The 14,616-nt window shown below is 49.2% G+C and overlaps 1 protein-coding gene and 1 long non-coding RNA gene across 3 annotated transcripts in view; one reads left to right on the top strand and one right to left on the bottom strand.

Annotated features, from left to right (window-relative positions):
• Positions 1–6,230, top strand: part of patl1 (PAT1 homolog 1, processing body mRNA decay factor) — a 58,035-nt gene extending 51,805 nt beyond the window's left edge. For both annotated transcript variants that reach the window (XM_078231426.1, XM_078231425.1), the window contains exons 17-19: positions 1,568–1,659; positions 2,440–2,589; positions 3,705–6,230. In XM_078231426.1, the coding sequence (XP_078087552.1) occupies positions 1,568–1,659; positions 2,440–2,589; positions 3,705–3,726 (264 nt within the window). In that variant the 3' untranslated portion in view covers positions 3,727–6,230. The remainder of the gene's footprint in view (positions 1–1,567; positions 1,660–2,439; positions 2,590–3,704) is intronic.
• LOC144505311 (uncharacterized) overlaps positions 1–14,616 on the bottom strand; it is a 97,111-nt gene that overhangs the window by 66,170 nt on the left and 16,325 nt on the right. The gene's annotated exons all lie outside the window — the stretch shown is intronic.

The following is a 14,616-nucleotide window of genomic DNA, read 5'->3' as shown; positions in this document are numbered from 1 at the left end:
GGGGGGTGTGGGGAGGGGTTGGTGGGTGGGGGAGGGGGTAGTGGATGGGGGAGGTAGTGGGTGGGGGTAGTGCGTGGGGGGTGTGGGGGAAGGGGTGTGGGGAGGGGTTGGTGGGTGGGGGATGTCGGGGAGGGGGTGGAGGTGGCCGGACGCGGGTATTGCATGGGAAATGGAGGAATAGGTGATGGGAATTTGAAATGTTGCCAAGGAGGAGAGGAAGGGTCAGGAGAACCGGCAGCGTAATGAGCAAGGAGGGGATGTGTAGGGAAAAGTCACAGAGATAGAGAGGGTTGTAAGTGCTGGAGGAGCTCACAGAGGTAGGGAGGGCCTGAAGGGATTTAATAACAGCAATGTTGCATTTTGGACTGAGGCATCACAGCTCACTTAGGTCCATTATATCATGGTGTGAGTTACAATAATGGTCTGTCATATTTTTGAAATTTACATTGTGTTATCATATGGGAAGAACAAAGCACTCCTACCCCCACCGTCACCCCTGAGGGGGCACTGCACTATCAGAGGGTCAGTGCTGAGGGAGAGCTGCACTATCAGAGGGTCAGTGCTGAGGGAGAGCTGCACTGTCAGCGGCTCAGTACTGAGGGAGTGCTGCACTATCAGAGGCTCAGTACTGAGGGAGTGCTGCACTGTCAGAGGGTCAGTGCTGAGGGGGCGCTGCACTGTCAGAGGATCAGTACTGAGGGAGTGCTGCACTGTCAGAGGGTCAGTACTGAGGGAATGCCGCACTGTCAGAGGGTCAGTACTGAGGGAGAGCTGCACTGTCAGATGGTCAGTACTGAGGGAGTGCCGCACTGTCAGATGGTCAGTACTGAGGGAGTGCTGCACTGTCAGAGGGTCAGTACTGAGGGAATGCTGCACTGTCAGAGGGTCAGTACTGAGGGAATGCTGCACTGTCAGAGGATCAGTACTGAGGGAGTGCTGCACTGTCAGAGGGTCAGTACTGAGGGAGTGCCGCACTGTCAGAGGGTCAGTACTGAGGGAATGCTGCACTGTCAGAGGATCAGTACTGAGGGAGTGCCGCACTGTCAGAGGGTCAGTACTGAGGGAATGCTGCACTGTCAGAGGGTCAGTACTGAGGGAATGCTGCACTGTCAGAGGGTCAGTACTGAGGGAGTGCTGCACTGTCAGAGGGTCAGTGCTGAGGGAGCGGCATCCTCTCAGAGGGTCAGTACTGAGAGAGCGCTGTGCTGTCAGAGGGTCAGTGCTGAGGGAGTGCTGCACTGTCAGATGTTCGGTAATGAGATGACACTCTACCATCAGACATGTTGTCTTTCAGACTTTAAATTGAAATCCCACTACTGTAAAGAAAAGTTGGGGAGTATTAATCACCATTGCTCTGGCCAAATGTATCCTTCAGTTAGTGTCAATTTAAAATGTCATTCTCACAGTGCTGTTTGTGTAATCTTGCTGTGTGCAAATTCCTCAATTACGACCATGACTCACTTCAGCAACTTATTTCATTGGCTGTGAAGTCCTGAGTGTCTGAAAGTTACCGTGTCGGCCACGTGCCAGCTCTTAATTTTTGTGTCTTTTCGATTTGTTTTGCCAGTTTGGACTGACATTGTTCTACATGATCCTGAGCCAGGGAGAGAGGTTGCAGAGCTCAGAGGCAGCCAGCGAACTTATGCAGGACAACAGGTGGTGAGTCTGGGCCAGAACTTTTCCAGCCATGCGCCGACCTGTGTAACCCAGTTCCCCAGCCACTGACTCCATCCCTTTCCCGATCTGAGACTGGACCAGACTTTCACAACCTCACTGTCGTATTGGACCCAGACATGAACATTCCATCTCCATATCATCCCGTTCCTCACTCTATACTACATTTTGGAGTTTAGTGTCCGCTTCGTGAGTGCATTTAAAGCTGGAATCTGCTCCAGGGATGTGAGTGGTTAACCTGCATGGCATAGGATGCACTGCAGTGACTGTTAAACTCCAACACTGCAAAGAGAGCTTTATTCCATATCTAACTCAAATTGTATCTGCCCTGGTAGCGTCATGTTGCACCATGTCTCCACACCAAGCTTCATGTTGCACCAGTCCTGGGAGTGTTTGATGGGGACAGTGTAGAGGGAGCTTTACTCGGTGTCTAACCCCGTGTTGTACCTGTCCTGGGAGTGTTTGATGGGGACAGTGTAGAGGGAACTTTACTCTGTATCTAACCCAGTGCTGCACCTGTCCTGGAAGTGTTTGATGGGCACAGTGTGGAGGGAGCTTTACTCTGTATCTAACCCAGTGCTGTACCTGCCCTGGAAGTGATTGATGGGCACAGTGTGGAGGGAGCTTTACTCTGTATCTAACCCCGTGCTGTACCTGTCCTTGAGAGTGTTTCTGGGTTTAAGGGTGGTTGGTGGGTGTATATGATCTGTTTGAATTCTGATTCTGGATGAGTTGATCTGATCACTCTCTTCTCCCACTGTTTAGGACGGAGCTGGTATTTGCTGTGACCCGGGAGCTGCTGAGGGTTCCACAGGCATCACTGGCCAAACCTTCATTCGTGCCCTCAAATCTCCTGGCACTGTTCTCCCACTATGTTGACAGGCAGACGCTGAATCTTCTGGAGTCCAAATTACAGTGAGTATCAGATGAGGCAAGCACGCGCCAGAATTTCCGCTGTTGCAGCTGGCTGTGCAGACTGAGAGGAGGGAACTCTGCGCCTCTTCACAAACACTAAAGCATTTGGTGTTACTTCAAGGAGATTGCAACTCGGCAAGTGGGAGCAGGAGTCGTCCATTCGGCCCCTCGAGTCTATTTCATCATTCATTAAGATGATGACTGATCTACATCATCTCCACTTTCTCATCCCCTCCCCACATCTCCTGATTCCCGTAGCATCCATCAATCACAGTCTTTCAATAAATTCAACAGCTGAGCTTTCACAGCCCAATGGGCTTGGGAGTTCCAAAGCTTGGCAATCCTGAGTGGCCACTTTGGCTGAAGTATCCATTCATCGTGTGGTCAACAATGAGGAAGGTTTCCATCCATTTGGGAATTTTACATGATGGGAACAAACAGGATGCAGTTCGGTCTTGATGATTATCCACATTTATGAACATCATGGGGTTTACTGTTGACCAGAAACTAACTGGACCAGCCATATAAATACTATGGCAATCAGAGCAGGGCAGAGGCTGGGAATCCTGTGGCGGGTAACTCAACTCCTGACTCCCCAAAGCCTGCGCACATCCACAAGGCAGAAGCCAGGAATGTGATGGAATACCTCCCACTTGCTTGGATAACTGCAGCTCCAACAACATTCAAGAAGCTCAACACCAGCTGGAACAAATCAGTCCGCTTGATTTGTACCCATTGCGCATACATTTACTCCCATCCACCACCAATGCACTGTGCCAGCGTGCAACCTACAAGATGCACAATGGAATTCACCAAGGCTCTTTAGGCAGCAACTTGCAAACCTATGACCATTAGCCTCTTGAAGGAAATGCAACAGTTACCTGGGAACACCACTCCCTGGAGGTTCCACTCCAAATTACTCACCATCCTAATTTGGAAATGTAACTTCTGGAATTCCAAGCGAGCAAGTGGGCCCTCTTCCCTCCAACCATTGTTCAAAGGTGGCTGTCATGCATGTGTGCTCAGATTCATTTTGTTGCGACTAGTTAACCATCTGTCTCGGTCGATGCCATTGACACTCATCCTCTACTTTCCTTCTCCCCTCTTCCCGGCAGGCTCTCCAGGAAGCCACGGTAGAAGAAAGAGGGCACAGAACGGTGCCCCGCAGTCGGCACGACATCCCCGGGCGCGCAAGCTCCGTCGGAGACCAGGAACAGGCAACGCGTGCCACGTGGCGTTCGATTGAACCAAACTTTCCTACTTTAATTTTCTAAGATCCCGGATGGGTGAGGGCTGATGGTGGAGGAGTGCGGGTGGGGAGTGGTGTCTGTGAGCAGAGGAGCAGGCTTGGTCCCTCCTCCCTCCTGTGTGTCGACAGAATGTGGAGGAGTTTGTGAAGGGAGGGTGGGGTTGGGGAGTGTAGGGTGCGTGTGCCATGTGATGTGGTGAGCCCTGGTTTCCAAAGAGGGCAGCAGCTCACTGTGTAGGATATGAGGGGTGAGAATGTGTGGGTCATGGCTTTTGGTTTGGGTGGATGGGGGTGTGTGGGGAGTAGCGTGGAAGGATAAGGCCAAGGGAGAATGAGTGAATTTAGGTTTGATGGGAGTGGCAGTGAGAGGAAAGCCTGTGAGCGCAGCCGCCAACCGCAAGGGGCCACATTGTGAGGCCTGTATCCACGTCACTCGCAGGCAAGCCTCTTGCTGTAAGCTGGGAGATGAGGGCACCACGGAGAATCCTTGTGTGCGTACGCCACCATTGAGCACTGATGAATTCCCGCCTGTTTGGCACGGAACTCCAACTCCCGAAGAATTCACACATCCCTTGCCCGTTTTGAGTCAGCACTCAGTTTATTAATGAACCGCAGCTCGCGTTCAATTCGCATCCCAATTCACCGGGATTTTCAGTTCCCAAGCCCGTTCACGTTAACTTTGCATTCAGTTCACAAGGAATCCCCAAGGGGAAAGATCTTCCCTCCAACCTGCGTTGCCATCGGTAATGATTGACAGTGCATCGTCTTCCAGCTCCCCCCCTGAGGTCTTGGCTCCCTAGTGAATCGCGACTGGCAGCAGGTTTATGCAGTGTGACCCTGGTGCCTTCACACACCATCGCCCTCCTGTGGCACCAGCTTTTCGGGGGTGGGGAGTAGCCTGGATGTTACGCTCAGTGACTTGGTCCACTTCAAGCGGGTCATATAAGTTCCGAGTGCTGGGTGAGTGAAGTAGTGGAGTGGGGGGTGGGAGGCGGCAGGGAGGTGATGGAGACATGAAGGAGTCCGGATGTATTCATAATTTGCCTGTATTCTTGGCATTTCTGCTCCCAGTTTCTATCCCTTTATGATCTTCGTACTGGTTGTTTAAGACAGAGCAGGAGCAGAGGGGAAGGGGTGTTGAACAATTCACATGGTAGAGAAGGGATTTTTCTGTTCCAACTCCCACCATTTACTCCCCACGACCACAACATTCCCTGTGGATTTCTGCCAATGCCAAGAGTGGCAGCACGGGTTGAGTCACAAATGAGCACCATTGAGGGGGTGCCCGATTGATAGATGCTCAGTGCCAGTGGGGTCACAGTAGACAAAAGTTGTGCTGTCCTAGTGCGCTCAGATTGCGATGCGAAGCGTGGTGCTAGGTCTTCCTTTCTCTTTCCCAATCAGGTTGGAGCCTTCTCGATCACTTTTGTAACTCGGAAGCTTTTGAGCTGTTTTTCTTTTTTGTTGAAAAGGTCGGGGGCTGGGGTTATAAATAATGAAATTCACTATGGGTGTGAAGTGAGGCTGGTGGGGCGGAGGTGTGAGGGGTTTGTGGCTGGGGCACAGTTCCAGTTGGGAGTTGGATTTGGCAGTGCAGGGCCCGAGGCCCAATGTGTGCGGAATGGCCAAGGGCACACAGGAGATTGGCACGTCACGCATTGCAACACCTGCATGTCCACTTGGTCAGGAATCTCGGAATTGGAGTGAATGCTCTCCCCCTCCACCCTGTGCTGTTTTGATAGCCCCGTCTCTTCAGGATATGAAGCAGTGCTGGTATTGGAACTGTATATATATATATATATATATATAAATATATATATATACACATATACAAATAAAGCCATTTTTAATGGACATACAGCGTCTTTAACCCGCTACACGTGGCAGCCTTGGTGCCCTGACGTGTCCGATACGTCTGATTAGGGTGAGGGGAGAGCTCTCCTTTCGAAGGCTCCTCTTTTCACCAGTGGATTCTGGTGAGGTTAAAATTTCATCTGAAACTTGATTCACCTCCGCCTGCCTCCATTCTCTCTTCCCACCAGCCCCTGCTTTCTCGTTCCTCACTTGGTAGGTATCAATCTTAGTTATCAGTAATCTGTAAACAGTAAAACTTGGAGGGTCTCATTGACCTAATGTGGGGTAGGGGGTGACGAGGCTGCATCTATTTGCCCAGCCACCCCCCTTCCCCATGGGCTTGGATTTAAGAGGAGCGTTTCGGCTTTCTTACCCCATCAAAAGCAGGATTTAGAACTCCTCCCCTCCCCTGCACGACCGTCCTGACTGATCCAGTGCGCTGACATTGTGTTGGGCCTACGTGCAAAACTCTGCGCATGCTTCCTGTCCCTGCAGGCGTGTGTACTGCCGAGGTCTACGGGACCTGGATTTGGGTGCTTGGGAGGAGGGGTGGGGGGAGGGGTGGGGGGGGGGGGGGGGGGGGGGCGGTGGCGGTCTCAGCCCACCTCAGCATACCAGAGAGAGTGGATAGTCAGCCTCGAGGACACTGCTAGGTTTAGATTTGCAAAGCTTCCCTTAGCCAAGTCCTATGGCGGGTTGGGAGGGGGTGGGCAATGCTGGTGGCGTCAGTGCGAAGAGCTGAGCGACAGTAGAGGGCGAGGGTCTCCACGTCATTGCTCCAGGGTGAAACGTCTTTAATACTTTGATCTGTCGGCAGATTCGTTACATGGGCTGCTCTTGGACTTGTTCAAGATCAGTGTTGTGTAACTGGCTCCGATTGGTGGCGATGCTATGTTATTGTGATTATATGTCACTGGGCTGCTTGTATAAATACAGAAATCTATCATATATAGATATGATATATCGAGATATCTGTATGATATCTCCTTTTTGGACTTGTATTCGGTGTGACGTTGTATCACTTGCTAAAGAGATTGAATCCTCTGACCCGCGAGTCTCTGAAAACTATGCTGAGGTTTGCACTTGGACTTTACAGGGGTCCATATTCCCAAGAGTGGATTTATGTTGATAAATGTCCCTCCCTCCCCTGTCCTCTCACCCAGCCCACCCCAAAAGCTGACCAGCCCAGCTTCTGTTTCCCCATCTCAGAACCAGTCCAAGCTGAGCGAGTCCCAGGCTCTCATCCCGGTCCATGCTGGACTTCTGGCCTCGGGACCAATGCACGCTCTCTCTCTCCTCCCACTCTTTCTCATTAGTTTCACTTGGTTGAGTGCTGCCTATTTCCAGCACTGCACAACCATTAACGGGACCGCTGCTTGTGCACAGCCTGTTTGTCCCTCACGTAACTCACTCCCAATTCCCCCCCCCCCACCCCTGAAGCTTAGGTGGAACAATGTTCAGTCCCTCCAAGGAGGGCTGCAAGAGTGGGGTGCACCATTCCAGCTTCCAGCTTTGGGGAACTCTGAAGGAACTGAATTAAGCACAGTGTCACAGCCTGTAATACAGGGTGCTAGGGTTACTGAGAGTAACGAGATGTGGATTGGCACATCGTAAATGTGTGGGGTTATGGGGCTGGAGTGGAGGGGAGGGTCAGAGTGGGATGCTGTTTTGAAGAGTTGATGCAAACTCGATGGGCCAGTGGCCTCTTTGCACTGTAGGGGTTCTGTGGTTCTATGGAACTGGATTAACATCAGTAGAGATACAGTCAGTAACACAGGGTGCTGGGGGAGCGGGGTTACTGAGTGACAGTGTGAGGGAGCTGGATTCACATCAGTAGAGATACAGTCAGTAACACAGGGTGCTGGGGGAGCGGGGTTACTGAGTGACAGTGTGAGGGAGCTGGATTCACATCAGTAGAGATACAGTCAGTAACACAGGCTGCTGGGGGAGCGGGGTTACTGAGTGACAGCGTGAGGGAGCTGGATTCACATCAGTAGAGATGTACGGTGCAGGGGGAGAGAGGTTACTGAATGACAGTGTGACGGAGCTGGATTAACACCAGCAGAGATATAGTCAGTAACACAAGGTGCTGGGGGAGAGGGATTACTGAGTGATAGTGTGAGGGAGCTGGATTCACATCATTTGAGATAAAGTCAGTCTTTGTGGACATGGGTGCTACAGTCACTCCTGGTTACTTTCGGGGGGGACTTGTTCACTTTGATGGAGGTTGGCTGCACCCCCACGCTTCCAACCAGTCAATGCATTGCTGGGTCGGGGGTGTAGAAGGCAGCAATCCTGAGGAAAATGTTAACATCTCATTTGTCATTGCAGCCAATATGACCCTCCCACTGTCTGGAGGGAGGGGAAGAGAGTGTGCGAGCGATATTAGTTGTAGATGCTTTACCCGGTTACCGTTGCCTGATGATGGGATCCCAGACAAGTGTGATAGGCATTTGAAGCTGGCAGCAGCCCATCCCACTCCCTCCCACACTCCCTCGAGCTTGCATCATCCCATGGCCGCACTGTTGGTCAGTGCCCTTCACATGGCAGTTCCTCCTATAACCCAGCTTATTTGGACTGACCATGCTCGAGCACACGCACAACCTTCGCCATCCCTCCTGTCCCAGTCTGGCAGGCGTAACACCTGCATCCTACCCCCACTGTGCTCCCACACCGATTCACACTTGAACCTCAACTGGAGGCGGGTGGGGTTGTTACCCACTGGTCCTCGGTACCTCAAAGTGGCCAAGCCCCATTGCGCAGACAATTCGCGCTTCATGGTTCCTGGACAAACTTATTACCTGAGTGGAGGGAGAGAAAGAGGGAAGGAAAGAGTAGACTTGAATCTCTTGGCTCCACAATCCCACGCCCCACAAAACCGGGTTAGTCGACTCCTTGTGACTGTACACTTGATTCTTTTTGGGGAATGTGAACTCTTCACTTTATAAGAGAAAAGATCATTAAAATATATTTTAACAAGTTGCCTTTTTAAGTACTTACTGGACTGGTTAGAAAGATGTAGGGTTTAGCTGGTAATGAATCCTTAACCTCTTAGCTGTGTGTGTGAAGGTGACATTGGTTAAACCTAGGGCGATATTTGCTATGCCCTCAAACACACACACATTGTGCCGGGCTCTTATTATTTTTTTCTTTCCCCCTGCTCTTTTTTTTCCTTTGTCAATCCCTGCCTGCGTTCTTGCAGTGTGATTGCTCATGACCTTGGAAAGCTTTTACAAAATGTACTCTAGTTCTGTTTTTAAACCAAAATTAAACATTTTTTGATTTTGCTTTCATTAAAAAAATATATATAACTTGGGAAGCTCTGTGTGGTGTGTTTTATTCCTGAAAGGCACATTGAACAACCTGAAGTTGGTAAAGAGTCGCTTGGTACTAAATGATCGTCCTGAAGATCGCTCACCCTCTCTGGGCCTGGGCTGAAAGATGAGCCCCAGTCGGAGGGGCCATCTGCGATGGGGACACCGGGACAGCTTCAGTGTGCTCAGGTGGGAACACAGCAGCAGGAGGTGGGGATCTTTTTTTTTCCATTTATGGGATGTGGGCATCATTGGCTGGGTCAGAATTTATTGCCCATCCCTAATTGTGCTTGAAGTGAGTGACTTGCTGAGCTTCATCGTTGTGGGTCTGGATTAGCCTGCAGGCCAGACCAGGGTAAGAGTGACAGGATTCCTGGGCATTAGTGAACCAGATGGGTTATTATCGGAATCGATAAGGGGTTCTTGGTCATTGTGAGGTCATCATTAAGATTTTTAATTCCAAATGTGTTATGAAATTCAATCTAGGCCCCCCCCCCCCCCCCCCCCAGCATTATCCTGGGTCTCTGGACTACATGACAATATCACTATGCCACTACCACCTCCTTATTCCCCTCTAGCATTTTTACACGGTTCAATGAGATACTGCTGAGTACAAGACTGATTAGGTCTTGTTGAACTTGTACAAGACACTAGTTAGGCCTTATCTGGAATACTGCATCTAGTTCTGGATGCAAAGGCCTTGGAGAGCACCAAGAAGATTCATGAGGGGTTAACAGTTGTAGCTACGAGGATAGATTGGTCAGTTCTCCAGGGAGGAAAAAAAGGCTACGAGGAGACATGATAGAGAAATTCAAGATCTTGAGGAATGCTGACAGGGTAAATAGTGAGAAAATGTTACCACTTAGCATCAAGCACGAGAGGGCACAGATTCAAAATAATTGGCAAAAGGAATGTCAGAAAAATTATTTCACCCGGGGGTGGTTAGAGTCTGGAATGAACTTTTGAGAGGGTGGTGGAGGCAGGTTTGGTTGACGTATGCGAAAGGAAATTGGAATACTACCTAATAATAAAGAATACACAAGGTGATGAGGCAGGGCAGTTGGGCTATGTAGAAAACTCTTTCAGAGAGCCAGGACAGACTTGATGGGCCGAATGGCTTTCTGCATTGTAAAGAGTCTTGATTTGATTTATTATTGTCACATGTATTAGTATATAGTGAAAAGTATTGTTTCTTGCGTGCTATACACATAACGCACACTGTTCATAGAGAAAGTAATGAGAGAGTGCAGAATGTAGTGTTACAGTCATAGCTAGGGTGCAGAAGAAAGATCAACTTAATGTGAGATAGCTCCATTCAAAAGTCTGATAGGAGCAGGGAAGAAGCTGTTCTTGAGTCGGTTGGGACGTGACCTCAGACCTTTGTATCTTTTTCCCGGTGGAAGATGGAATGTCCGGGTTGCGTGGAATCCTTAATTATGCTGGCTGCTTTACCGAGGCAGCGGGAAGTGTAGACAGAGTCAATGGATGGGAGGCTGGTTTGCGTGATGGACTGGGCTACATTCATGACCTTTTGTAGTTTCTTGCAGTCTTGGCCAGAGCAGGAGCCATACCAAGCTGTGATACAACCAGAAAGAATACTTTCTATGGCACATCTGTAAAGGTTGGTGAGAGTCATAGCTGACATGCCAAATTCGTGGTAACTGTGCATGCGTGCTCCCTCCCACTCTTCTTCCCCCATGTCCCCTGATGCCTTTTGCTAACTGAAACCTAGTTATCTCAGGATAAGTTGACCCAGCACCAGCTGCCCTTTTTAGAAGATGATTCCAAATTTCTGTCGCCCTCCTGGTGCGGAAATGTTTCCTGGCTTAACTCCTGAAAGGTGTGGCCCTTAGCCGAAAGGTTATCTTCTCTAGCCCTTGACCTCCTACCAGCGGAAAGTCCTTTGACCTGCTCCTTTAAATGAGAGGTGATCTAATTGAAAAGTAGAAGATCCTGAAGGAACTTGAGAGGGGAACAATGTTGGGAGCATGCTTCTCCTTGGTGTGAGTGTGTTGGGGGGAAGGGAGGGGGGGTGGTCCTAGAGGTAGGGAATAAATTCAGCATTAAGACTCAGATGAAGCAAATTAATTTTTCTACCTCGAGTCATCAGTTTGGAATACTATTGTCCAGAGAGAGCAATGGAGATTAAGTCATTCCATGTATTTGCATCTGTGTTAGATTTTTGTTGGAGAAGGCAAGCTGGGGATATAGAGGTTGGAGGCAGACAGGAAGTTGAGTCGAGGCTGCAATCAGACGATCTTATTGAACAGTAGCACGGGCTGGATTGGCCTGCACCTTCTCACTGCTGTGTTACATCACAGAATCATTATGACAAAGCAGGTTATCATTCGGGCTGTTGGTTCCATACAGAGCCGCTTAGCCACTTCCCCCTGGAAAATCAGGCGGACGGGTGAAAGCAATTCCAGGTTTTTCAAGAGAGTCAGCCCACAGATTGCCATGGTAGGTCAGATTTGAACTCCTGACCACCGGAGACCACTGCCGTCGCAGTATTATGCCTGGATGACGATCAGAAGCAGCAGACCTGGCTAATTCCTCCACTAGTCATGATGTGGAGATGCCGGCGTTGGACTGGGGTAAACACAATAAGAAGTTTAACAACACCAGGTGAAAGTCCAACAGTTTTATTTGGTAGCAAAAGCCACTAGCTTTCAGAGCCTTAAGCCCCTTCTTCAGCTGAGTGGGAATTCTGTTCACAAACGGGACATATAAAGACACAAACTCAATTTACAGAATAATGGTTGGAATGTGAATAGTTGCAGCTAATCAAGTCTTTAAGATACATTTGGCCTGAGCTTGGAGCTCTCTCCACTCGCGTTGTCTGTGCCTTTGAGACTTGATTGCCTGTGGAGACTCGCATTCCAACCATTGTTTTGTGAGTTGAGTTTGGGTCTTTGTATCCCCTGTTCTTGAATAGAACTCCCACTCACCTGACGAAGGAGCAGCGCTCCGAAAGCTCGTGGCTTTTGCTACCAAATAAACCTGTTGGACTTTAACCTGGTTTATTTCCCTCATGTGCCCATCAAGTTTGCTTTATAAATCAGTGGTAGTCTCTGCCTCCACCACCGTTATAAGTATGGAGTTCCAGGTTATCTCACACACTGCATAAAAAGGTCCTGCCTCACATACTCCCTCACGTACCTCTCGCCCAAAACCTTACACTGGAGTCTTCACGTCCTTGTCTACCTCATCTAAACCTGTGCAGAATTGTGCATAAATCTGCCCTCGATCTCCTTTGCTTCAAGGAGCATACAGCCCCTGTTTCTCTGAGCTATCAGTATCCTGTCATAGAAAAGGGGCCCTTCGGCCCACAGGTCTGTGCCAGTCAAAGACAAATCACTCAACTATTGTAATTCCATTGTCCAGCAATTAGCCTAAAACCTTGTATGTCTTGCCATCTCAAGTGCACATGTAAATACTTCTTAAATGTTATAGGGTCTCTGTCCCCACCACTCTTTCAGGCAGTGAGTTCCAAACTCCCACCACTATCTGGGTGAAAAAGCTTTTCCTCACATCCCCTCTAAACTTTCTGCCCCTTTCCTTAAATCCCTGGTCATTGATCCCTCCACCAAGGGGAAAGGTTTCTTCCTGTCTATCTATGCCTCTCATAATTTTATACATCTCAATCATGTCTCCCCGAGTTTCCCCTGCTCCAAGGAAAATAACCCGTCTATTCAATCTCCCTCCATACTCTAGCTATGGCCTAACCAATGGTTTATATAGTTCCAGGATAACCTCCTTGCTTTTAAACTCCATGCCTCAGCTAATAAGGCAAGTACAACATCTGCCTTCTTAAACACTTTATTCACCTTCCCTGCTACCTTAGTGGACTGGTATACATACACCAAGGTCCCTCTGATTCTCGGTGCTTCCCAGCATCCTGCCATTCATTCCCTTGTCTTGTTTGTCCTCCCCAAATGCATCACCTCACAATTATCTGGGTTGAATTCCATTCGCCACTGATCAGCCCATCTGACCAGCCTGTCTATATACTCCTTTTTACTACCCCACAAATTTTTGTATCATTCGCAAACTTACTGATCAACCCTCCCACATTGAGTCTAAATCATTTCTATAAACTACAAACAGCAAGGGCCCCAACACTGATCCCTGTGGGATCGCACTGGAAGAGTTTTAACAACACCAGCTTATAGTCCAATAGGTTTATTTGGTAGCAAATGCCATTAGCTTTCAGAGCGCTGCTCCTTCATCAGATGGAGTGGAAATCTGCTCTCAAACAGGGCACAGAGACACAAAGTCAAGTTACAGAATACTGATTAGAATGCGAATCTCTGCAGCCAACCAGGTCTTAAAGATACAGACAATGTGAGTGGAGGTAGCATTAAGCTATGACGATGTCCCCTCCTTTGTCTGCTGGTTTGATGACAATGTTGCGGTTGGTCTTGAGAACGTGAATGGCGTTGCGTTGTGCTTGGGTGATGTTCGGTGCCGTCTTGTGAGTGCGGCTGATGAATTTGGTGTTGACGCACCTCCTGATGGCTTGGGCATACATGTCAAGTCGAGGGCAGCGGCCTTCTGGAATGCTTCATGGAAGGCCGCTGCCCTCGACTTGACATGTATGCCCAAGCCATCAGGAGGTGCGTCAACACCAAATTCATCAGCCGTACTCACAAGACGGCACCGAACATCACCCAAGCACAACGCAACGCCATTCACGTTCTCAAGACCAACCGCAACATTGTCATCAAACCAGCAAAGGAGGGGACATCGTCATAGCTTAATGCTCCTTCCACTCACATTGTCTGTATCTTTAAGACCTGGTTGGCTGTAGAGATTCGCATTCTAATCAGTATTCTGTAACTTGATTTTGTGTCTCTGTACCCTGTTTGAGAGCAGATTTCCACTCCATCTGACGAAGGAGCAGCGCTCCGAAAGCTAATGGCATTTGCTACCAAATAAACCTGTTGGACTTTAACCTGGTGTTGTTAAAACTCTTACTGTATTTACCCCAGTCCAACGCCGGCATCTCCACATCATGACCCCACTGGAAACAGTCTTCCAGTCAGAAAAACACCCCTTGACCATCACCTCTGCTTCCTGCCACTCAACCAATTCTGCATCGAGGTTGGAATTGAACACGGGTTCCTGGTGCTGTGAGGCAGCAGTGCCAAGCACTGTGCCACCATTCTGGCCTCAAGTGACTGTCTATGTGGTGTTTGCCTGTGCATCCCTGTGTCTGTGTGTGTTTCCTCTGGGTGCTCCGGTTTCCTCCCACAGTCCAAAGATGCGTGGGTTGGGTTGATTGGCCATGCTATAGTAGGGTAAATACATGTGGTTAAGGGGATAGGGCCTGGGTGGGACTGTTGTCGATGCAGGCTTGATGGGCCGAATGGCCTCTTTCAGCACTGAAGGGATTCTATGACTGATAATCTGAAGATACATTACAGGATATGGCCCAGGTCTGCTTTATGGATTCGCAACTATTACTCACATCGACAGCACAACTGCAATTTCTGCACACACACTATGAGCTGCTGGTCACCTCACTTGCTAATATAAGTGACATAACAATACCTAGCACTACAAGTGCTGCCTATGTTTCTAAATCTTCATTCCGCCTCGTTTCTAACC

The sequence above is a fragment of the Mustelus asterias genome, chromosome 16 (genome assembly GCF_964213995.1).
Source record: "Mustelus asterias chromosome 16, sMusAst1.hap1.1, whole genome shotgun sequence".
NCBI lineage: Eukaryota > Metazoa > Chordata > Chondrichthyes > Carcharhiniformes > Triakidae > Mustelus > Mustelus asterias.
This window is presented reverse-complemented; position numbering and strand designations above follow the sequence as displayed.